Source organism: Meleagris gallopavo, chromosome 16, assembly GCF_905368555.1.
Source record: "Meleagris gallopavo chromosome 16, MGAL_WU_HG_1.1, whole genome shotgun sequence".
In the NCBI taxonomy this organism is placed as follows: Eukaryota; Metazoa; Chordata; class Aves; order Galliformes; family Phasianidae; genus Meleagris; species Meleagris gallopavo.
In genome coordinates this window covers 3723852-3750179 of record NC_139419.1, presented here as the reverse complement: position 1 = coordinate 3750179, position 26328 = coordinate 3723852, and the positions used below count along the sequence as shown (strand labels likewise).

General features: G+C 40.2%; 1 protein-coding gene across 10 annotated transcripts in view; it reads right to left on the bottom strand.

Moving 5' to 3' along the window:
- The window catches only part of SDK1 (sidekick cell adhesion molecule 1), a 362240-nt gene that overhangs the window by 103224 nt on the left and 232688 nt on the right, over positions 1 to 26328 (bottom strand). For all 10 annotated transcript variants that reach the window (XM_085237875.1, XM_085237877.1, XM_085237878.1 and 7 more), the window contains 4 exons: positions 18629 to 18765; positions 11895 to 12042; positions 10878 to 11018; positions 7181 to 7362 (listed from right to left, as the gene is read on the bottom strand). In XM_085237875.1, coding sequence (XP_085094001.1) covers positions 7181 to 7362; positions 10878 to 11018; positions 11895 to 12042; positions 18629 to 18765 — 608 coding nt within the window. The remainder of the gene's footprint in view (positions 1 to 7180; positions 7363 to 10877; positions 11019 to 11894; positions 12043 to 18628; positions 18766 to 26328) is intronic.

The following is a 26328-nucleotide window of genomic DNA, read 5'->3' as shown; positions in this document are numbered from 1 at the left end:
TGAACATCTCTCTTTCAATTATCCATGACTGCACAGAGAAATGAAGCTTCACCAAGAAATTTCTTGAGTCTTTTAATATCATGCAGTTCCCAGGCTCAAACTAGCAAACATGGGATCAGCACAATCAAAATTCTAATTCTGAATTATAATCTGGTGACAAGATCTGTTTATTATTTATTGCTGCTTAAAAAATTAAGACGAGTCATATCACATACAACAAAGATTTTTCATGGGAATTGAAGAAGTTTTCATTTTATCTTGGTAAGATAATCATTCATTATATTGAACTTATTATATATAATCTGAACCAATGCAGCCTCAAATTGCTACAAGTTGTGTAAGCATTTCATATCAAGTGTTTAATGAGCACGTCTCTCCAAAATAAAACAAAAAGCATGAAACATAGAGGCATACTGGCTTCAAAAAAAACCCCACAACAAACCCACCACGTATTTTGCCATTTAACACAGCATCTCTTTAAATACCATCCAGCCCATTTCTTGAACTTATTACTTTATGATGCCATTTCCATAGTTTTCAGAGGAAGGAATACTAAGTCGGGTCTATTTTGCTGAAACTATCAGGCTTGTAGTAAGTTTAATAAGCTGCTATTTGAGTATTTAAAAAAAAAAAAAGTACTAATATCCTTAGTATCCTTTGAATCCTAAAAAAATAAGTTTAATAAAGCTTCAAAAACATGGATATTGACAGCCATGTACATTTGTATTCTATGAAAGAGGAACTATCCACAAGTGGTTTTGAAGCTTGAAAACTTTGTTCCTTTTGCTTCCAAGGGAGAAATTCTAGTAAAGCCCAATGACCCAAGCTTCTCAAAAGTATCTGTAATTCCCACTGAGAAATGCTAGTTTGCTCCATACTTCTCAAAAACAGGTCACAAACTTTTAAAGCTTCAAAGTATCTTTGGAAGATGTGTCTTTGTATGGAGGAGAAATGAAGACATTATCTTCAAAAATGTAAAAAAGTCCCTTTGTCCACCAAAAGCTATACTTGTTTGAAGGAGACATAAAGGGCTGTTATTCTTAACTGGTGTACAAGGTATAGCAAGACTGCAGCCAACAGAGCTAGGACAGTGTACAACTATCAAAGACATCCACAGCTTAGAAATATCAACTCAGAAACCTGGAGAAATCCTTGAAGATGTCAGGTTTGAAAGAAGCCAAGAACATCTACTTCCATGCCCTCTGACACTAAAACTCCCTGATGACAACTGGTTTGAAAATTTGAAAATGCACGTTCGTTTTTTTAACATCAGAAATGGCATATTGTTTGGAATTGTTTTGCCCTAATTTAAAGCTTGGTGTCACACTTCATGAACTATACTTAATTATTGAGCACTAAAAAACAAATTGATCTGATACTATTGTAATTTTTCATTAAAATGTAGGCCCTATTTCCTTTTTTGCCATGTATCATAATTCCTTATATGCCTTTGGAAGGTTGTAATAATCTTATCAACCCGAGGACATCATAAAGTTTTTGTACTTAAGTTATTCATCCAATCATCCAGAAATACAGCCAACCATATTACAGTCAATATAGAGTCTTAATGAGTTGCTTCGGCTTCATTCTCCTACTAATGTATTTTCACTTATTGAAATGAATTCACTTATTGATGAACCTGTTTATTATGAGAGCCCCTAAGTGTGCTTCAATTTGCTCATGTTCAATTATGATTATACAATCAATTGTATAATTGATAGGGTAAGAATTTTTAAAAATCAAAATTCATTCTTTCCTACATATTGGAATATTCTGATTGTGTAGCCACCAGAGATTTGTTATTGAAGCAGAAAACTGTACAAGAAACTTCTGAATTAGCTACTTATCAGAAAGTCATCTGGATTTCATCGCTAATTTCATCTTCTTCTGTCCCAAAGGATAAATCAGCTGAGGATTCTCCCCTCAACTCACTCCTCTTCCTTCTGTTGAACGTGATCACTTTATTTGGCTATGCTGATCTTGTGATGCATAAAAACTGTAGTTTATACCTCACCCCATAAGCTGTTAACCAACAGCCCCACTCAAAGAAATACAGAACTTGGCAGTGGGAGGAAGATTCACTGATAGCCCTTAATGTAGCACACCATGCAAAAGCTGGGTAAGCACCTTAGGATAGGTTTACTGCACTTTTGGAAATGTGTATAACCACATGAGTTAATTATTTCTTTTAATGAGTGAAATATTTTTCTTTCATTAGGAAGTAATTCTCTGAAATGAGAATAAATCATCACAGCACAAAGAGAACCTGCTATGATAAGAGAAAGGATAAAAATCATGAGCAGAAAACCTGAACGCTTCAGAATGCTGGAAATCATGATTTATATTACAATTCATCTTCAGAATCTTCATTGAAGTATCAACATCTGCATCACAATGAACGTATTTAAAAGATGGAAAGAACGTGGTCTATCTAATATGCATAAGCTTAATTATACTGCAGATGTGATATAATACATTTTTATATTTTAATCAGTAAAATATTGGCATTGTGACCTCAAATTTACTTCAAAGTGACGGTATAAAGTTCTCCTTTTATGTTCTGATCTTAAAGGCCTCCTTGGGTATCTGAACAGTTTTGCATTAAAAAAGGAAAAAGTTTGAGAGAAGCTAAACCAGAGCCGACCTTCCGATCAGTTCAGAACTCAGATACCTTCCCCAGGCCACAGCCAGCACCTTGCTGAAGCTGCAGCTGTCCCCATAAAACATTTCCTAACTTGGCAGTGGATAGCTAACCTCTTCCCACAAGTTCCTTGTTGTCAAGCAGTACAGGAGCTACTGATGTCAAATAGCTGTTTCAAAAGCAATCCCCAAGTATTTACGTGCTTGGTTTTTAAATCTGTCCTTCACGATTTTTGCAAGCATTCTTAAACCATCTCACACCGGAGACCCATCTGGGAGTCATCTTGGAACTGCAGATCAAATTGGTCAGACAAAACCAACTGTTACTTTCTTCCCTACAAAGTTCATACTGTTGGAAATCTGTTAAGAGCTCAGCTCCGGGGACTGCAAGTTAATGTGCAGCATTCTAAGCAGAAAAGGTCATGGAAGCACTCTAGATAAAAGCCATTAAAAGGGTTTGCCTGACGGGATAATTGAGAGAAGAGAAGGCAATCAGGTTAAGCATGTGTACACGTAATTATTCTGTCTGTAGCCATGTGCAAGTAGCATGTAAACCCTGCACAGTTTCCCACAGCCAGACTGCAGGTCTTAAATACAGATCTCCGACAAAGGCCTGGAGAAGTCTCCTGCTCCTCCCAACCTCCCGAATTCTGGGCTGGCAGCTTCCATGTCTCAGCACGGCAGGCTCAGGGAGCTGCAGGTTTTCTCTGTGTGAGGACTTGGCTCTTTCAGTGCACTGGGAGCTGTGGGGAGAGTTCTTCCTGCAAAGCCTCTTCCCCTGCCCACCTGCCACCAAGCCGTGCTGTGTTCTGAGCAGCAGCAGGTGCATGGACACAGGGCTCTCTGCTCTTCTACACGTGCCAAAGTCTGAAATTCAGAAGTACAAGGTTTGGCACCAACTGCTGAGTTCTGCTTCCTGCAGCTGGAAAATGCCTCTGTTCCTTTCTCTCAAGGACAAAATTTCACTTCTTTATTAAGAAGTGCAAGTGAGGGGCCTCACCGAGACAACCGCTAATTCCATGGCCTTTGTAAAGCCATTAAAAGCAATGCAAAGCAGGAGATGGCAAATGCCACCTAACAGTGATAAACCCTAGAGCTACAAAATCCTGATGCTACAGCTCCGACCTCCTTCTGCACAGCAGCAGCCATACCCAAACCAGCATCCATGGATGCTTCATGGCTGTTGGTGAGGGAAGTTTGCCACATGAAGACTTTCGGTGAAAAAGCCTAAGGGAAAACTAAGGAAAAACTTAGGGAAAAGTCTATTATCTTTTGTTGAGACATTCCTGGCCTTTCAAGGTGTCCATGCACAGCACAGTATTTACATAAAACAATGTCAAATGACACATTAAGGCTTATGAACGTAATAAGGACATAAGACTGGCTTTGGGATGTGCATCAACAGAAAAGTGCATCAGCTAAAGTAGACAAAAAAAGGTTAATTCCAATGCAAGGATTCTAATGAAAGCTCTAATTACACACCTTGCCTTGGCTAAATCTGAGAGAGATTTTCATGGAAAGAGAAGCTCAAAAATATTCATGCTACTGAGATAAAAGGGATAGCCCCAAAGTAAAAGCTGGAAGATTGCTTTCTCAAATCATTCTGTAGAAAATGCTAAACAGGGCCAACAGTACTGAGCAGAAACAACATCACCGCCATACAGAAAGACATTTGTACACCTCACAAAGCCACTCATATGAAAAGATATTGGAAAACTTCAGTTTTTCATATGGCAATGAAATGTCCTGTGGGACACTGTTTAAATAAGTAAAATTTGCCCTATGCGGAAGGCTGGTCCAAATCCCTGTGAAAAGTAACATCAAAGTAAGGAACAGCTGGAGAAGCTCTGATGAAGGAAGACCTATATACACAGAGCATCAAAGGATTACGCTGAATATCACTCTGAAAAGACTTTCAAGATTTAGAGACAGTCAAACTGCCTGACCCCGGAGCTCAGCAGTTCAGTGCTTTGGCAGTAAGTCTTGCTGACATTTTATCTAGCTGACATTACGTGCCAGTCTCACTACAGGTTTAGATCATCTTTCAGCATCTTGCTAGTTTGGCTGCATTGCAGAGGCTGGAAATATTTGAAGAGCTTTGAGTGGCTGATTAGTTATCAGTGGCTAACACAATGCCAGAGGGCTAATAAGGGATTAATGGAGCGGGTTGTGGTATAAATCCACAGCTTGTATGGCCAGTCAATATTCTTCCCGACAAAGATGCCAATGTGCTGATCTGCTCCTGCCAATGGGGTGATCAGCTCCCAGTGCTCATTTCCTGCCAGGCTTTGACTGCAGAGCACGTTTGATTAATACGAGGTATTTCAGGTATTTTTCATCAGCAGACAGACAGGTTCTTGCCAGCACGGCTCACATCGTTTAATGCATGTCAGAATAGAGGTGGTGGTGGTCATAGCAGGAGAGAGGGATAGATGGGAGTGAGTGTCTTTGACATTTATCTCGGCTCGTATTAAAATCAGAGTGTGATTTACAGGGCATTTTCACACATGGCTTTCTGTACTCCTGCCGGTCTGGTTCGGGAAGGACATTCTAGAGCAAGAAAACACTGGTTTCTCCTGTCATTTCCCAACTGCAGGAAAGATAAATGAGCAGGGTTTTGGACAGCAGTACGTTACTTATGGAGTCTTTATATTAATCCAATTTCCAACTACACCCATTCTAGCTACCCTCCCTTCTTTTCAATACTAAACGTAAAAAGAATTCAGGCTCTTTTTAGAGCAGACTTCAGTGATTTGCACAGAAACCCAGTAAGGCATCTATTTGGAGATGGCAGCTTCTAGCATCCATGAAGTAATTATGTACTGCTGTTATTAAATGCAGTTATAAAAAAAATAAGAAATAACCAGTTTTTCCATCTATGCCTGCCCAATGCTGAATAGCCAGAAACTATATTGAGACAACCAGGCCAGTGCATGCAGTCATGCAGTATAAACACTCCAAATACTTAATATGGATGCAGGACTGATTTCTCTTAATTTATAACAGAGGATTTATACCCTTATAAATGACAATGGACAGCCAATCAATAAAGGATGATGATAACAGCACATAATATCAAGGGAAATTAGAATCAGCTGCAGGGAAGCTGATTCTAAGAAAAAAAGAGTGTGAAGTCCAAACTTGAATCTTAACAGATGGAAGGTTAAGGTGATACGATAGCTTAAAATGTCTAAATAAACAAAGTAATGAGTTGCAAGCATATTCACAACATAGATTCAAATTCTGCGTGCAAACCAATTCTCAGTGGAGAATGGTGGGATACAAAACATTAATCCTGGCTGTAAAGAGAAGGAATTTTTCAAACAGCATTTCAAGGTCTGCTATAAATACTTCTAGAAAGATGTTGAGTGTGTCTAGACTCCTCTAAACTGTGAGGGTTTAGATGCCCTAAGACAAAATACAGATAGATTCCCATTTTAATTGTTGTGGTTAATTAGTATTGTATGCAAATAATCTTTTCTTAAAGATCTCCCTACAACTCAAGCTGCATCTAATCGTGTTATAATGAACTCCTAGTAACAATTAACAAACAACTACGTAATCTTCACTGACTATAAATTTACTGTTCTGTAAAACTGCAAGCTTTTAAAATAGTTTAATTGTTTTATGACCAATAATGTAGGGACCATGTACTGTCCAGTGCTCAGAATCCAGCACAATCCCTTAATTATGGGAATATAAGAAAGCTTTAAGGGCCTGGTACTTAATTATCCTACAGATTTTTATACCAATCTAGAGGTGTAAACATGCCTTACACTGGTTGTAAAAAGTAATTACATATCCTATTTTGAATGTAATTTATACCCTTCTTAAGGCATTTACCAGAAAGGTATGGAAGGGCCATAACATAAAAATCAGGGCTTTAAAGATCATTTTATCTTCCTTTGCAAATGTCTGCACCGTTCCCAAAGTGCTACAAAACATGCTTTCTACACAGGCTATATTTCTCTTTCTACAGTTCCCTTAAAGTTTATCCCACATTTCTAAAGCAAGCTATTCGGTGACCATCAGAACTGATGGCACAGGTTTGCTCTGTGCTTGTCTCAAGTATTGCCTGTGTGGCATATTGCATATCTTGACCACCATAAACCCAATTCCCTGCCATACTCTTTATGCCGCTCCTACAGGAGGAGCCTCTGCCCCTGCACCTCACGTGTCCTATAAATCCATTCCACAGACCCCAGCTCTCTCCAGCATCTCTATTTATAACTTCAGCTGCAGATGATTCTGACCTGCTAGCGCGCTGAGATGTCATCATGAAGGTCAGAAAAAATAGATAAATTCTGAGCTCATGCACAGCTTTTTCTAAAAAAAGGATAGCAGTAGGGTCTTATTTTGTTTCTGCTTAGGCGCTTGAATTTCTGTTTCCTATTTTCTTTCTTTCTCCCCAGAGCTGCCTACTGGATTTGACTGAACTGACCATTCATTTACAAGTTCTTAGCTGTGACTACCATCTTCTCCATAGGAAAAGATGCATTAAACTGTGACAATAAAGAATGTCTTGTTCTGATTTGCTCACCTCCCTGCAGAGTGTACTCAGTCACAGGTCTGCTGAAGGCTCCCAGCCCAGCTCCATTGTAAGATGCCACCTGGATTTCATACTGGGTCCAAATGATCAGGTCTGTCACTAAGCAGTAGTTAATTTCTGCACTGGTAATGTTTTTATACTGGTATTCTCCAGGGAGGCCAGCCAGACGATACCTATCAGATGGGAAGAAAAACTTGCAGTTAATTGGCTGGTATCAATTACAGAGAATATCCTGACTAACAAAATAGCTTTTTTGTGAACAGGTAATATCCTCGCTTTTACAGTAGAATTATACAAAGAATAATGAAAACTAATGAGAAACAACAGACTAACTCCTGATAAGATCACGTCTGGTTTGACTGCCATAGTATTTATAATCTGATCTCACTGAGATTACACGCACAGGGCTAAACAAAATGGGTATTTTATCCTACTTTATGGCTGCAGAAAAATTACAGCTTTTTAAATGTGGCTTGTCTAGTAAAACCTGTGATTTAGTAGGAAAAATTGCCCAGATGTGATTTTTATCAGGGTGCTGCTGTAAATCAGCTTGAGAAATGCTCTTTTCCTCCTCTGAAGTCTGAAAAGGAGAACTCAAAGGGCTCTGACCTTCGGGAGCTGTGGGCACTGCCATCTCTGACTCCCACCTGGATTTACTTCATGGTGCAATTAAAATAAGGACTGAATAAATTTGAGATGGAAGGATTGGTTAAGCATGGAAATTTAGGAGGGCTGAACCAGGTAAGGGTGAGTGGCATACACCCAGACAAACCCTTTGCTGAAGCACAAGAAGCTGGAAAACAGAATATATTTTCCCCTGTAGAAACTGTATTACATAAAACAGCTCTTTTGATGGGTCTCTTTAGGCCAAGAAAGTACGGAGAATAAATAAGCTACGGAAAACAAACAAACCTTACAAATCTCTGAATGTGAATAACTCCGTGTGTTTTCCTTCCTTTGTTGAAATGGTACAATGGATGCTTGTGATGTGCTAACACCAAGTCAGAAACACAGTGACCAAGTCAGGGTGGTGGGGCACTGCTGTCCCACCAAAACAGACAAATATAGGAACGTTTGGGTTCTTATTCACCACAATAGTTTTATTCACTTTCGTTCATCTTTTGCCTCACAATGAGCACCAAAATCTTATAGCACAGAACAATTTCGTTGACATCTTAGGAACTGATTTTAAATTTATCTGAGTTAAATCTGTACAGCTAGACAACTTCCACAAGTATTTCAGCAACAGATTTTCTTCCCTTAATCAGGTCAGCTCTTGATCACCGACCACCCCCTTCTCCTCTGTTGCAGAGTTCCTCATCTGACTGTATTTTGTCATACTCAGCATCTGTGATCCTACAATTCCCTTTATGAAATACAAATGGAAATAAGGAAGTATCAGCTCTCAGCTGAGTTTATTGAATGCCTTTCTTTCTTTCTTTCTTTCTTCCTTTCTTTCTTTCTACTTTATGTGACATCTACCTATTCCTTTTTTTGTCTCCTGCCAAGGCTGTATGCATCTTGGCAAAGCCGATTGTTGGCGCAGAGCTGTTTTGTCTCACACCTAGCAGACAAGGTGCAGAGTGCTCCTGTGATTTAATCTATTATGCTGTTAGATGGCACTCCCCTAAATGCAATACTGCCAGGGAGAAAAAGGGCAGAGAAAGAAGGCCAGTGCAGAAATGTCATGTCTTCATGATTTTTCTCACCGCGGACTTTGATGTATACTCTATGTGACTTGTGCAGTGCACCTTCACTTTTAAAGATCAGGTGTTCCATCAATTTAGTATCTTGCATGTCTTCAACATCAGGTCTCTGGGATGCACGGTGGTGTATCCTAATTCTATAGAAATCAGTGCAGAAAGACCTTTCGTCAGCACACATATTGCTGCGGCCACACAGCCTGACTTGGGAGAACAGCTTGGTTTATTACCTGGGACAGCTGTGCTTTTATATGATAATCTTAAATTCCTTTTGAATAAATGCTTTTGCTGCTCTGTGGTCTAGACAAAATGTGTAGACATCAAAAATGTCCACAGATTGAGCATAATGAATATGATCACTACCTATTAAAATGGAAAGAGATGTTATAGTGAGGACCAGAATCAATTATGCTAATAACAGTTGTAGAAAACTCTTAAGCTAAACATGACTGAAAATGCTATACAGATTAAATGGAGCAGATTGCCAGAAGTGGGAGGTTACAGGATTGCTTTTGACCTAATACTGAGATTGGTTCAGACACACCAGAAGTAGCTTAGGAGTTAATCCCATCGTTCAGTAGGTTTGTTTGAAGGAAAGAACTGTACAAACAATGTTGTATCCTATGCCAAAGGGTACCCAGCTCTCTTGATAAGATTTAGCTAAGGGCAGAAGCTGAAGCATCACTTCCCACCCGATAGTGATGACTGGCACTGCTTTCAAACTGAGCCCCAGCTCTTAAAACCACAGCATTCCTTCCAGTGGCTCACCACTGTCATAGGCTCAGTACAGGTGACAGGGAGATTAACCATCTTCAGCTCTGCCTATAGAGTGAAGGAACTTTCCAGTTCTATTTTGGGAACTCACCAACATTGCAGCACCAGAAAACAATTTCCACCCATGCCAGCAAAAGCAGGAGCACAGCACAAACAGGAGACTGGCATTTATACTATAGCATTTAGTTAACTTTTAATAGGGCTGGAAGACCCTGTGTTAAAAATGTCAGCAACCTGCCTGCAATAGGCTATAAGCATCAGCAGGAAATACATCAGTGGGGGTGCAGTGCTTGGGAGTTTCCCACAAAAATTCTCATTTAGATAGTGCCTCCCTTATGAAAGGGGTGGCCCCAGCTGGCTGCTAACATAGCAGGAAATGTAGGAAGCCAAATAATCCAGTAAGCTGTAGATGAATTGGGCAGGAGTGAATAACTGAGTCCTAAAAAATAAGAAAAAGGAAGTGCTCAGCAAAGTCTCTTGGTGTGGCAGCACCCTTTCCTAAAAATAAATCCCATGTAAGCAAAAGATTGAATGAATTACTGATTCCCAGTTACTGTCTCAATCTTTTTTCTTTAATACAGCTGAGACTGAAAGAATCTCACTCAATTGACCAATTTTCAAAACCAAATCAAGGTCTGCCATGAAGCGTTTGACCTGTCATTCCCCCTCTCCATTTTGTTTGGCACAAAACTGATAGTTATTGATTCTATTCTTGCTCTTCCATAGCGCAGGAGTCCTTTGTTTGTTGTGTTTTTGGTAAGGTAGTTAAACTCTCGAGCAGTAAGCTGAGGTTGTAATAAGCACAAATACATCTGCAATGCACAGGCTGCAGTGTACCAACTTCCCATGTAAACACTTTATCATAATTAGAATATTTGAAAATGGAAAAAAGTTATCAGGATACTGAGAGTCTCCATAGGAAACTAGCCCACACAGCAGGCTCATCCAGAGCACATAACAGCAAAAAGCAGGCTGGAGCTCACTAACCAAGAAAGACTGGAATTTGTATGTCTGCACCCTTTGGGTTATTTGAGTACTGGCATTTTCTCGTCTGTACCAAACCAATGCAGCCATGGCGTTTGTAAAGAATAGCTACCATATTTGATGGAATTAGGAATCGCTTGTCATACGTCCTTGAATCACACCATTAAGAGCTTCCTCATGCACACCTCAGTCTAGTTCTAGACCTTGGAGGGAAGAAAATTACTCACCTTAGGATGTACCCATGAAGAACTCCGTTATGTTCGCTTTCAGGAGGAGGCTGCCACTGGACCATGATGGACTGATTGGTGCGCCCGCTGGCCACGATGTTTTTAGGTGGGGCACTGGGCGGCTCCTCAGGTAGCATCAACCTGAATGCAAAAGAATGTGGTGGAGGTGGTTGTCTAGATAAAGGATATGCAACATTTCTATTTCATGGATCCAACTCCAAGCGAACCAGTTTCGTTTATCAAAGTCTGATGACTTGAAAGAAATACAATGCTGATCAGACTCCTGAAGACATGCATGAAATAGTTACAACAAATCAACATAATAAGAAATCAGTTAAGCAAGTAGCAAGACAGACAGCTGAGGTAACCTTATTCTCTCTGAATCACCCAGGCTGCTACAACTCTTTAAAAAGATTACAAGCCTGAATGAGCTAGAGCTCAGGTCCAGTGTCTGTGACTCCTTCCAAATTGTTTCTTTCAGCTCTTTCAATATTTTTCATATCAAATTCCTACATTTTGAAAAAGCCATTTAGAGTTCAGCTGTTCTGCAATTCAAGCTCACAGCAAGCTCTGGTTCACAGAGGAAGGGGGACGCATTTGAAACTAAATTTGATGAAGCCATCCTTCTATGTCACATCTGGGTGAATTCCAGAAGTAACATTGCAATGATTGGGTGAAAGCTGTACTCCTTGCAGGGCTAACTGCAGTGACTTAACACAACAGGAATAAAAATATTTTGCTTGCACATACATCCATTTGACCACCTTCCAAGATACTGTTCACTGATACATTGGAAACACGAGGGCACCTCTCCCATTGTGTGCTGGTTTCCTGCACCGCCTAATTGCCATTATCACCAATTAGTAACAGCCGCAGAGCACTCTCCGGAGACCTGGGTAATGATAACTGCTCCGCTCCTTGGTTATTGTGCAAAAGATAACTTCATTTTATTCTCTCACAAACAACATTTTTTCCTCCCATATGTACGCAGTATGCAGGCGTTTATTTTTGCCGTACCTGCTGGTCTCGGAGCTGTACTGGCCTTTTCCCACCTGGTTAACTGCACACACCCTGAACTGGTAGGTTCGGGCTGGAGTGAGTCCACTCACAGTGACACTGGTCATCTTCGGGTCCAGATTTGATAGGTGAACCTTCCAGGGAGAATCTGTCGGAATAAGGAACATTTGAAATTGGTGGAAGTGCTTGTTGAAAGCTCTGCGGAAGGGAGGATGTGTCTGTGGCTGCACGGGGCTCCCTCTGCTTGTTTTCCTCAGAGGAACTTTACCAAGAAGTTTCTTTCCAGCAAAAGAAACGTTCCTGTCAGCCCGCACGGTTATGCAGATTGCACATTTGTCTACTGGAAAGTGATGCTGCACATGTCATGGCATAATAAATAAAAACTATATTCATTAACATTTTAATAAAAGAGGAAACAAGCATGATAAAGACAGATGGGCTGTGTATTTCACAACCCATCTGTTTGGCAGGCCATTACAACACCACACCCATGAGTGACTCTGGTGGAAGGTCTGTAATGAAATTCACAGGCAGTTTGGAATATCTTTCTACCCAGCCTGCAAGCAGGTGTAGAAGCGTGATGTTCTCTGCCAAATCAGTCCTTCACTGTAAGACCTGAGAAAGCTTCTGCTTCGGATTCTCCATGTTTTATTCTTTTTCCAGTACTTGGCATTCCGTCTACTCATTTCCTAGGAAGGCTCCCTGGTATAAACAGCCCCAGCAGTACTATAAAACCGTTGCTGTCAGTTCAGATACTTCACACGCTGAGCTCCTCTGATGCCCAAACTGTATTTTCCAGTTGTCAAAGAGGTCAGAAATTAAGCGTGTTGAAAATTAAATATCCTGACTTCTTTTCTTTCCAGCCTGTGGTATATATTCTCCCCAAAGTCATGACTGAAGCAGTGAAGAAGACGTGACATTGGTTTGAGCTGCAACAGTACAGCAATGGAAGCAGCCAACTTAAAGATTTGTTCAGTTTTTAAATAATACCAGCTGTTTTCAGGCTCCCTGCTCAAAATTACAAATACTTCTGGAAACGACTGAGGAGCTAGCTGTAGATTTTGGCAATGTATCTGTGCATGCTGCTCATCAGAAGTGCATTGCAGCTCCTGGCAGGTCACCTCCACGTCTGCCTGAAAATGAAGATGAGATGTCCCAAATGTGAAAGGAAAACTTCACACCAAGATGTAAACCACTAATTCAGTGTTTTTCTGGCAGATTCCTTAGCAAGTTTAAGTCTACTGGGGTGTGATGCCTGTTGGGCTATACACTCTGCATCTTCAATTTATTCAGAATATATTTATTCCAGTAATGGCTTTCTGAGAACAAAGTCTTTTTTAACAAGAAAACTGACACAGCAGAATACTGGGAATGCTGAAGAGGGACATTTGCACAGCAGTCAGGTTCCATCACTGCCAGCTGTTGATGATTTGCCATCAGCCACTTCTGCTGCAAGGTCTGGGTGGCGATGATCTGAATGCAGTGCTGGGCTTTGTTTACAAAGCACTCAGAGAGGAAGGATACCTGCATTAGTTTGGTGCACCCTAGTTCCTTCCTTTCTAATCAAGTTTCTCTTGAGGCTTTACAAACAACTGCTTACACTGTGACATCCAGAGAGCACAGTACCCAATCAAGATAAGCCAATGTTCAGCCATGGCTGACTTAGTAAGTTGCCTGAAGCAGCTGCATGAGGAAAAGGGAAGAACAGACAACGCTAAGAGAGCAAAATACCCTTGTACGAGCTCTTGGGTAGTGGTCCATTTCCTAGAGCAAATCAGTTCCATTTGTTAACTGCTAGTGTAAACACCACCTGAGAGTGCTTAACCCAAGCAGCTCAATGCAGTGAGCAGTTTGATTCAACAATAGGGCCTATTAATCTCCTCAGCACCTTGGGGCTCTGCTCTGTTTATATGCTGCATCTGTAGAATACTTTATTTATTCTTTTTCTTCTCCTGGTGGAAGACAAAAGATCTGGCAGGAAGAGAGATTAAACTCAAAACTAATACAAACGAACCCTATTCATCTCTTGGGCACTCTGACTCCTAAAGGGAAGAGGTTTGGGGGGGATTTGCTTGCTCCTGGAGCAGTGGATATAGCAACTGTGCAGAGTTCCTTCAAAACGTACGTCTTTTTTTTTTGGACAATCAAGTCAATAAACTAAACATTCTGAGAGGCCATTACCCCTCCTTAAACACAGAAGGGAGCCCAGCATAGTACAGCAGTTCCTTTTACTGCGTAGAAAAGCAGTTCTGATGTTGGAAACCTTCCATAGAATTTTCAGCACCCATCTCCTTCAGAGATGACTGTCACCTGCCTGTCCCAGGAAGCCTGGAGAAGTTCCACAGTGAGAGACTTGCCAGGTCAAACTAATAAATAAATTGAACAGACCACACTAATCCTTCATTTAACTTAAGCTGCCCAGAGTGTACTCTGGGCTTTGCTTGCTTGCTCTTCTGCTGTAATTGCCACTCTTTGAAAAACTCATGGCTAGTTGTCTATCTTCTTAAGGATATTGGGTATTCTGAATTAATTCCAATTGCATCTCCAAGTTAATTTCTTGGAAACCAAGAATCTCACAGGCTACTCTCGAGCATACAGTGCAATTTTTGGCTTTGAGAAATAACGTGTTCTGTTAAGAGTTTTTGGATGCACTCACAATATATATGTTTGATAGCACTGGTTATTCACCAAGAGGCATTTCTTTTAAATTTCCCTGTCTACCTCACAATTCTTGCACTGACTGCAAGTTCCTCAAAAATCATTTCTGTTTGATACTGCAGACATCTACTGCAGAAATCTAATTTTTGCAGCTTTGGAGTACATTTCCATCTCCTTTCTTCTCCAGGGGTTTAGCACAGACGGAACCACTGCAATTTACCAAACTACTGAATCCGTCTTTCATGACAATATGATATTGCAAAAAGTTCAAACAAAAGCAAAGTTTTTCATCCTTCCTTTGGTAGGACTTCAATGAAGTCTACCACTGCCCTGAGAAAAAGTATCTTTCAGCACTATCATTTATGGATCTGAGTCATGTTTGTAGAAAACAGCATTGTTTTGCAAAGATTTATCCCTGTGTTCAACTTTTATCATTTCTATATTCGTACCAAGTTCAGCAAGACAATTCATGAGCTCAAAGTGAAGCATGTGCAGATGCTGTTTATAGGAGCTTTAATTATCTCCTCATTGGCATGATGTGATGAATTTGAGTTGTATGATTACATTGCACAGATATCCCAGAATATAATAAATCAGAAATGTATTTTAATGTTAACTACACTCGACAGAATTCTCTAAGTGTTAATTTGTTCAGATAAAAAATTGGTCAGAATAATTTTTGATTAATCTCTGAAATCTGAACTTTTTTTTTTAGAGTAAAATAAGTGGAGCTTCTTCCAACTCCATGAGAAGACTTCATAGGGATTCCTAGGAACGCTGCAACAGTGGTTAAAGAGGTCATGAAACATCCAAAAATCACATTAGTGCAAATAACAGCAACACATGCTACTATTTATTTGAAAATCTTATTTGAAATGAAGGTTCACATTCCTGGCTCCGTGTGGGCAGAATAGTTAATGACTGTTTCCCTGGAACTGTGCTTTTCAAATTAGATTATAAATTTGCCCCCAAATGTTTAAGGCCATATGCCTCAAATCACCCACAGACACAGTCTACTGTGAATACTTGTAATTTGAGAATTATTACATTATGCCAAATACATTCATTTTAAAAATTAGGTGACTTGGTGACTGGAGTCGTTCGTATTTCCAGCAATTTATGCATGCGATCTGCCACTGTTTTTTTCCTCTAATTAAAATAAGGTTTTTATATCTCTTTACTGAATTGATATTAATGAAAAGGATTTCTAATCCATGCCAGGTGGAATGACACGCCTCTCTCTAATGTAGCTAGTAATTAGTCCTCTGAAATCTACACTCATTATTTTGAACCCTCTTCAGCTAGTCCTCTGAAACAGATACTGTTATTATGGATTCACTTACGGTGCGTGTTTCAAAATGCACAAAGGATCCAGAAAGCTATTAGAAAATTATCTGAAGCAAAACTGCTAAAAGAACAAATAAAACTAGACTACACTTTGGCATTTGTAGCAGCAAAGCAAAACTCATGCATTAAAGCTCCACAGAATGAAGAACAATGCCTTCTGTGCAGCTTTGCTAACTGGAAAATAAATCATAATTCTGATGCCCCTCTCTAAGCTTTAGATGTGTGAAAACAAACTGGGATTAGGATGTTTAGCATATTGCACTGCTGCTGATGGTGAAAATGTGGCACATGAGCTCATGGAAGGCATATGTTGAGTCCTTGACAGTTGCCCTTTCTGCAGCACAAAAAGGGCCAATGGAAAACCTGAAAAAGAGTTTCTTTGGAAAGCAAAGAGAGATTCTACACAGTCATAACAGGCAAAAATTATACCTTCATGAGATCAAATGTCAGCTTCATTTGTGAACATCACGAGGGGGCATGGGGAACGTGACAGGACCAAGGAAAGATGCTGTTTTCCAAAGGAGTAGCAGGTTTGAAAACTAGATATTAACTACACACTAACAAGATCACAATGACTCCAAACCAAACATTTGAGGAATATAAAACAAAATGAGACACTGCAAATATGCAGACATTTCAGCCAGCTTTGCCAAGAGAAGTCACTGTTGACGTTGTTCCACCATTCTGCTGACATCTGTAAAGCTGAGCAATAATATATAAAATGAGAGAGCACACACAGTAAGAGTGGAATATTCAAGGGCTTGGATTCCTCCTAGTCCTACTTCTATGGGCAACCAGTTGAAGACTGTGCATAAAAGCAAAGTAAATAAATGCAGAGATAAAAACCTCAAAGGAGAGCAAGGTCTAGAATGCTTCTGGGAGTTAAGACGCTCAGACGACAAGAAGCCTGGTCTGTGTTTGGTTTATGCAGCTGCAAGTCTGCTGAAGTACATATACCTATGATTTGTGATAATGAGACTCTCTCGGTGGTTGATTGCAATGCCATCAGCCAAAATTATTGATCTATCATGGAACGAGCGAGGGTTCACAGGATGCTGTGGAGCTCTGAGAGACTGCATAATTTCTGGAGCACTACTGTTGATTTTTGCTGAGCCTTCCACAAATTTCAGGAAACAAATTATAGCATTCTTGAAACGTTGGCATGTCTACTCTATGTCTGTACTAGACCTGCAAGGCCTCATTGTTACAAAGATGCTTAAAGACCTTCCAAATCTGAGCTGGAGGCTGAGTGGGCTCCGTGATGCTTCCCAGTTAGTGCAGGACTCACATGCATACCTCTGGCCAGCTCTGTGCTGTCTCCACGTACATACAGCTCTGCTATCTTTGCATCATGTCCCCAGACTGAGAGTCGATTAACTTTTTTCTATCAAAGTCACTGGGAGACACGAAACACTCAGAGCAATAACCCCGAGTGAAAGAACAGGCACAGGGAGTGAAAATGCACTTACTGGCCTATAGTCAATATTAGGAGAGCAGAGGGATGATGAAACAGACGGTGATAAAAAGGTGTAGCGGGGTGTGAGCTCAGAACACTGTGAATTTTTCTGAGTCATTCGTTATAAAAAATAAATAAATCCAAACTGTGTTAAGGACAGAAATCCCAGACACCATTTGGGATTTCCGTTACAAAACTGCACTTCTTGCAACAGATGTCAAGATCATCAGTTCTGGGGCCTCTGTATCTGAAAAGCTATGCACTCCAACCTGCAAAGCACAGGGCTGGTATGTGATCTGAAGCTCAAGTTTCATCTGAAGCTCTCTGTGTGGCAAAACAAAGCACTACTCTCTAGATAATAAGAAATCAGCACTGTTTCACATTCAGTAATGCAGCAGCTAATTTCCACACGTCAGAAAAAGTGATGTTCTTAATTTTTTCATCAAGAACCAATTGTTAGGCTTGGATTTCCAGCTCCTAGTGTGATAGAGATTAGAAAGTATTGCCAAGGTGACCGATTTCCATATAACCTCATCTTTCCATCAACTCTGAAAGAAGCATTTAACAGTGTCCCTGAATAACCTTGCAAACAGAGCCAGAAAGGGCGAGCCATGCAGCATGCCAAACCTGTGAGCAGTGGCGATTCACAGTGATCAGGATTGCAACCTATGAAGGTTACAAACAAAGGTAGGATATTTGTATGTTTCACAGTTCAGTATCCTCAGCCACCTACCTGAAAGAAGGTTCTAAAACAACAACCTAGGGAAACTGGAGAAAACGTATGAAACCATATACAGACATAACAGCAGCTCCTATTGACATCCGAGTTTGTTCCTATGACAGACCATCAATTCCTTATGCTATCAGACTGCCTGCACTTTTCAGGTGAAGCTGGGGTTCTGAATGCATCAGGGTATCTATGAGCACAGAGCAAAGGACAACAGGAAAGAAATAAAATGTGACTCCTGCTATTTTACAGATGTCAAATAGAAGCATGGAGGGACGAGCTGATGTGCTTGAAGTCAGGCTGGCAATGGGAAGTGGAACTAAGGATTTCCTGTATACCAAATCCACTGTATCAGGTCTTTTTTTGTAGTTGAACTCTATCTGGGTTATAATAACAGTTGAGTGTAATACCCAGGATTTCCCTGTAAACTGTCCCTCATTTGGCAAATAACAGTAAGGTTTTGTTGGCAGCTCTGGTAAAAGCTAAGTCTGCAAGGCTAAATAATTAAGACAAATATGAGGTTGGGACATATGTGACTTTACTCACTGTTCTCAGAGACCTCGACCATGTAGTAGAGAACAGGGCTGTTTCCATCAAAAGGACGCACCCAGGAAAGCACCACACTGCGGCTGTACGAGGAATTCAGGATGGCCAGAAGATTCTGAGGGGAATGAGGCAGCTCGCTGTGAAGGAAAAGAGAAAGGAAGATAAAAAATGCACAGCAGAATCAATCTATATTTCATTCAGGACATGGTATAGGCAGCTAAAGGCACATGCCATCAGACTTGTATGATGATAGATATAAAACTACCAGCAGCCATTGTGCAATTAAATAAATGAAAGGCATCTCTACATTATTCACAATTTTGGCTTGTTTGGGAAAAAAAAACCCCACAACTTGTGCTGAAAGTCCCAAGGCTGCTGCTTAGAACAGCTAATGGAAATGTTGCTAAATGAGGAAGAAGCCAATTTTCATATTGTTTTTTGATTGAGACAAGTTGGTCAATAAATTTCCCTCTCACTTCTTTTCCCCTTCTTGCAATGATGTCCTAGAAACATGACAGCAGTAATACATATAAACAGTAAAACACATGGGAGATATGATTTAACATGGAATTTTTCATACTCAAGGAAGCAGAAGACATTGACACTATCCATAGAGCTACTAATCAAAATTACCATATGTATTCTTAGGCTACAGAACAGCTTGATTTACTCATGGATTCAGGCTTCTCCTGTCATGGGTAGAATCTTTCCTTCTTATAATAAGGATTTTTTTGGAAGCACCCAACCAGAAAATGTAGAGAAAATGCCTGTAGAAACCCCACAGAAATACAAAATGAAACATTAAAAAATAAAAATAAAACAGCAGCTCAATTAAAATGTGTAATTTCTCGACATAAAGGCAATTTATGGAACAACATTTCATTTGGACTCATTTCCTGAAAGTCAGAGGCTGCACGGTGCAGTGAGAAAACTAAATTCTGCTACATTTCTTATGTGCTGAACTGCATCCAGCGACGAGTCCTTCAGCAATTATATTTAAGCCTGACTTTTGTTCCTTCCATTCTGGTTTTTAGAAGGACAAGGACCTCTGAGAGGAAAGGAAGAGCAAGGAGGACCAGTTTTTGCCCATTCAGTCCAGTGCTTCTTCCCAGGAAAGCTCAGTGGCATCTTTCCCTCAGCATGAGCTGCTCGTCTGCTCTGGCCAGAGCAGAAAGCCACAAGCAGACTTTATATGCTTAATATTAAAAAACAGTAATTTCAGACAGTAATGTATCATGCTACTGAAGGCTTACAGTTATTTAAAAACCGCAACTCCTCAGCCACTCACAAAAGTAAATACAGACTCTGGCTTTAAGCCAGAACAAAGATTATGCTCTGGATTCAGGTTTCTGCTGGAAGATTGAGGAACATAGAAGTAAGGAACCAAAGAGTTACAAGGGAAATGCACAGGTGGAAGGCTCTCACTTCCCACCTCTCCTCCGGCTGGAAGGGCTTTAGTGCCTCATTCCTAGGGCTGAGCTTGAGACTCCGTGGGTCCTCCCCTCTCAGCTGATTTTAAATGCCTAAGCAAATCAGAAGCACGGTCACCCCAGGCTCTTTCTGTGGAAAGACAACTTGGAGGATCATTTTGGTATTAATTTCATCCAAGTGCTTGGCCAAGACACCTTGATCTGTCCACTGATTACAAGTTTAGGTATCAGTTGGGTCGGGGCTGGCAGCATCCAGGCTTGGATTTTTGTGCAAAAACAGCAGATATACGGTCAGTCTTGGATAAAGGAAACATCAGGCGCAGACAAGAGCATGAATACACCCAACAGATGCAAACTTTGAGCAGAGCACTGCAAAGTTTTGGATAAGCTAGCTTAGGGAAGAGGGGGACGTAAAAACAAAGTAGAAGGGCAGCTGGCCTGCAAGGCAAAATAGAAGAAAAAGCCTGCCACGTGAGAAGCATGGAGTGAGGTTTAAGGTACAGCCATTTACACAGGGACTACAGGCGTGTGCTACTTAATTTTGAATGAATCATTAAATTATAATAAACATTAAACCTCCGCTATAACTTATCATCGTGTCCCTGAGCAAGCTGGTTAGAAAAATGTTTTTGTGATTAAGTTGGCAAAGAAAATTACTGCAGGAGAGTGAAACCTCTTGTTGTGACGGCTCAGAGAAGTCGCAGTCCCCACTTCATTTATCACAGGCCCAGTGGGATGAGCTCAGTGCTGGGCTGAGGCTCCGGCTCTTCCAGAAGGTAATGCTCACAGAGAGCAACATGGAGGGATGGCCAGGAGGGAGCTGACTGCAAACCTATCCTTTTGGAACTCCTCCTCCAACAATGGGACAAACTGCTGGAATCTGTTGAGGATATTCTCAGGGTGTGCATTTACTGGGTAATCTTGTTTTCCCCCATGTTTAGAAGGTCTGAACCAACAGCTGATTTGAGGACAGAGGCTACACTACAGAAGGAAGAGGCTACGCGAGTAAAAGACCTTATAGATCAGTCCTTTTCTCAGGGCACAAATAATAGAAGACTTTGGCAGGAGAAGAGACTTTCCCTTCTTCACATTTTTCAAAGCACAACTTCAGGTTAAATGTGTGTTTGCTTTTTTTTTTTTTTTTTTTGCTGACGATTTGCGTTTAGTTGATGATTCTGTTAGGTTGACACAAAATGGCAATCTGTCAGCAACATGATGGAAACAGGCGCTTCTGCTCAGAGACTGGACAGCATGAGCTGCAGCAGCCAGACAGCACACCTATCTCCACTAATATCATATTCTTTACCCATATGTGTCCACACTGAACAGCAACAGATGGTGCTCACAGATTTAAATCCCCCAAGACAGACATTGTAAATGCCTATGAAACACACCTGGACAGAAATAAATATTTAAAACTACAAAGACTTTCCAGCACAGAAGTGTACTTTTCTCTCTGTAGTATACAAAAGCAGAGATTAATAAATAGCACCTCCTACCTTAGCAAGCACTGGCACATTGTTCCCCTCTCACTTGCTACTGCATACATGGAACAGATGATAAATGAGATTTGTACCACCACCGTGAATATTCACATTCCCAAAACAGATCATTGCTTCTATCTTAGGAAGATTACTTTTTCTTGCTGCAAACTTACAAGAAGTCATTGCAGGAAATAGTAATTTCAAGTCTTTGTCGGGATGAGAACTGCTCAACTTCTCGTACACCAAGAAAGTGGGTAAGGTTTAGGACAGTAACACAGGGCACGTAGCAGCCCTTGATCAGACACTGGAAACTAATAATCCAGCATTATCATCCATTTTTTTTTTTCATTGAAGCCCCAAACAGGAAATATACGAAGGTTTTTCAATATCTTAAGGTCTCATGCCTCTAATGCTGAAGAGCTGCACAGAGTCAAGCTTTCCATGACTTGCTTCGTATGATAGCAAAAACCATATACAGTCCCTTTTGAAATGTGTAATTGATAGATAAGCCCAGGGTTAATGGCACAGCCACCAAAGTGACCTGAGGGGTCCCTGACAAAGCAATTAAAATGGCAGATTTGCACGAAAAAGACATGAAGCCATTGTGACAATCTAGGAGAGAAGTATTAGCTACTTACAGATGATACATGTTCAAAACAGAAACTCTAATGTTTTGAGTCAGCTCATCACTGCCAGAGGGTAGCTGAAAAATTTACTCAGCAAACACATACAGTGTTTTACAAAATTAGCTAAAACAGACTATTTGCTACGGGAAATAAACCAGACATGGTTTGGAGAGATTTCTGAGAAAAATGGTCCAACAGCAGGTAATTAGAGAGACTGTGACTGAAGAGAGGATTACTAAAAAGGCAAGGGAGATTAAACAAGTTTTCTTGTCAGTTTATAAAAAGCCCTGCTCCCACTTCGTAAATGACTTCCTAAATCAGGTCCCTCATACACGTTCTACTTGGGAGCAGGTGGTTCATCTGCTAGACCTGATAATTTGCTAAGAAGTTGAGGCAGGAAATCTAGCAAAGCTCTCAGCCTTGATGGCTTTGCTCATAAAAGTTTATAACATTTTAAATAAAGAAACACATCATGTGTTGCTCAGGACTTTCCAGTTTCTTTTGCTAGAAGGATTGATTCCTGCAAGGCATCGATTAGTTTTGAGGATTTTTGTCTCTTGCACGCCTGTAACAAGGTGGACTTTTGAAATTAAACACCTGCCAAACCCCAGAGCACACAAATTTGTTTCCTGCCTCATTCTGGCAGTCTCTGCAAGCTCAAGCCTACAGATGTCTTGGGAAAGGCTCTTGAATTGTATGCTTTATTTTCACTAAAAACACCAACGTTTCTGATAGCCCTTTGATGAACAGATGATTGTATTTCCAAGTGTATTTCTGGGTGGTACTTCTTTCTGAATATCAAGTGTATTTAGACTCAGCAGTAAACCTTATTTCTTGGATAACACCTCAATTGAGAGCCTGGAAAAAATAAATAGAAGATTTCTTTTTTTAGTGATGAAGGAATAATGTACTTTCAAGCTTGACATCCTTCCTGCTTTAAGTGTCTGCTAAAAGGAAAAGAGATGAGCTGCCGGAATTCAGGGACATGGGACCATGTGAAGGTTTGTAATGAGACATCATTTTCATTTGTTACTCCACATTGTTCTCATTGCTCTTGTTTAGTAACCAAGTTATTTGGAAGAAGCATCAATTACAAATATCTGAAAAAAAAAAATCAGAATTCCTTTTTAAATGATTGACAAAGGCAGTAGTATGCATTCTTAGCAACACAGTAGGTTTTATAATAACTGGTTAGCTCACCTCTCCTGCCTTTGAAGAAGACAGAGTGATAATAGTTCTTTGGTGAAAGAGATCTGAAAGAAGATGAACTTGCTGCCAGGAATAAATTGCCTATTTTTATATTACATTGTCCTCTCCATATTTTTGCATAGAAAAAGAGCCTAAAAGATTTTACTTGATGTTGTGACATAACAGAGGCTTGTAAAGGGCTTTGATTTCCCAACAATGTAGCATTACCATACTTCTCAGTCACATTCATACAACAAAGAGATCCCTTAGTAGGGACTGCAGAGGCAGATATTGAGCAGCAGGTATCATCAGGCATAGATAGTGGTAATTCTGAATATTTTATATACACAGAGAACCCTCAGGATATTCTGAGCTGGAATCTGCAGTGTTTCCTGTCAGGAGAGTGATACACTGTGATAACTCAGCTTATGTAGCTCCAGGAACAAGCTTTATTTTCTCTGTATGTATTCCATCCTGTATTGTATTTATAGGAACATAAAAGCAAGCTAAATGGAGTTGGTATGTTTCAATACATACAATTATTCTCAGAATCTAATGTTATGACTTGGAAGAATGCAAGAGAAGCACAAGGTCATCATCTGCAAATGTTTCTGTATTTGTAGTTGAGAAGATCTACCAGCAGAGCAATAAATAACTAAGCAAAAAAACTAAAATTCATCTCTTACAGGAGAGAAACATCACTTGTGAATGTTTTACCTCGTGCAAATCAAATCAAGTGATGTACATGAAGAATAAACACATTTAGAGGGAAGACAAATGAATGAATAGAGTATCTTGACTAGCAATTAGTTTCTGTGCCCAAGTACCATCAGTGCAAAATTGATGAGCAGAGTAACCTTTGGCTGCACTTTAGCAAGTTCTTCATTAGTTTGCTGGCTTTCAGTTTCAAATACCTTATTTCTTCATAGACATGCAGAGAAAAATGATCCATCCTGCTTGCACTACCAATGTATATCGTGCTGGAACTCTACTGTGCTATCAGCCTGTGTTCTTCTAGCAAGAAATGGTCCCTTTTTTCCCCAAGCCTGTCTTCAAACAAGGGAAGACAAAGGAGGAAAAAGTTCTTTTTCCTTTTTTCACAGATTAGAAAACCAAACCGCTCACAGATTGAATAACTGAAGGTCACCCTGAAGGTCAATGGTTTTGAATTGGATCAGCCTGAATAGAAATCAGTAGCAAACTTATTTGTGCCTTTGAAAATTTCTTGTTACGTGCCCAGAGGTAAAGGAGGGATATGCCAGGTCCTGGGGGAAAAAAGCTGGTGAGACAATCAGAGCTGTCAGATGGAGGTTGGTAGGCTACAATATTATCCATTGGTAGACTGCTCCGGTCTGTAATTGGTTGAGAGGCCTCCTCTGAACATTTGTCTGACATTAGTGCTGCTCAAGGCACTGAAGTGTAAGTGCTCATCGATGGGAATGTACATGCCCTGTTTGTTAATGTCCCGCACAAGAGAATTATCTGGGAGAACTGGGAATGTTATAGATCTGTCATTCGTACACTAGCTAAATTTAATTTATGCTTTACTTCTGACATTTCCTTTCTACATATTTTCTTCCTCATTTCACTTCTGTTGTATCATGTATCTCTATTTCTCACAGATTTGTGCTGCCGAGCCAAATGATAATGACAAAAGCTGCAAAGGAATGCAATGTTTTTGGCATTATTGCACTACCTGCAGCACCACTCTGAAATAAAATGTCACACTTCCAGGTATGATCGAGTGACTTATCAGTTACTGAAGTCTTCTACAAGAGTGGGTCTGATATATTTCTTTAATTCCTTCAGGAAAGACAGGTTGTGAGCCATCGGCAACAGAACATGGGAAGAAGCAGAGACCCAGGATGAAGAGCCTGCTGCAGAGCACTGGGGCATGGAGAGCCAGCAGAGCTGCAGAGAGCTGGGTGAGGGAGGGCAGGCAGGCACATGGAATATGCTGGTTAACTTCTAGCATGAGTTTTACAGAGTGTAAAACTGTTACTGGTCAACAGGAAGCTGTGAGTAAATACATCTGCTGTGCTACAGTGGGTCATCACATAGGACTTCTTTTGATATTTAGGATTAAGCTGCTGAAGCGTTTGGCACGTTTTTGCAGCTCACTTCAAAGTCCAGATTTTAACCTTCCTTTTCTGTCTACACTCCGTAATTTTCTGCCCTCCTCTCAAAAACAGCCTCAGAGAAAAAGAAAGTATGATTATATAGCAGCAATATATTTTGAATTGTCTTCTGCTCTTGGATCCAAACCAGCAGTAAAATGCACTCCGGGAGGAGAGCTGAGGAGCGCTTAATTAGAGAAAGAATGTATGACCGCTCTCTGCAAACGGGCATCTGATCTTGCCTTGGCACTGTCAGAATAACGCTGTATCAAACGGGGCTCTGCATAGCAAATCTCTGAGGTGAACTCATTATTCTGCCAACAGCAGAAGTTGCCATCTTCTCAGAGATATCAGGCATGACCAGCAGAAACAGATGCAATTTGAGTTAAATTAAAGCATGTGGCACTACTCAAATAAAAAAAAATAAGACTACATAAAACATTACCGTCTTACTCATTTGATCTGTTCCACACATGGACCAAAATCACAGTTGTTGCTTTTAGTGATAAAAATAAAATGGAAGCTTACTTCGCTCCAGTGGAATGACAGAAATAGAAAATACGGAACCATGCAATGCCATTTTTATAATCCTTTTTCAGAAGCAATGTGTACTTTAAGTATTTTCTTTTTTCTTAACTGAATTTTTAAAGATTCTTAGGAATAAAGAAAGGCAAACGTAAAAATATGTTTCCCTGGAACTCTATGTCTAAAGAGAATGAGAAAATAAGCAATATCTACTGAGGGACCAGCTATTTTTGTGTATGTTTAACAGAGAAAGAGCACTAAAGGAGGAAAATGTTTTCCTATAACCTTGGCATCACAGCCCACCACCTGGGCTTGATGGGAAAGTCTAAC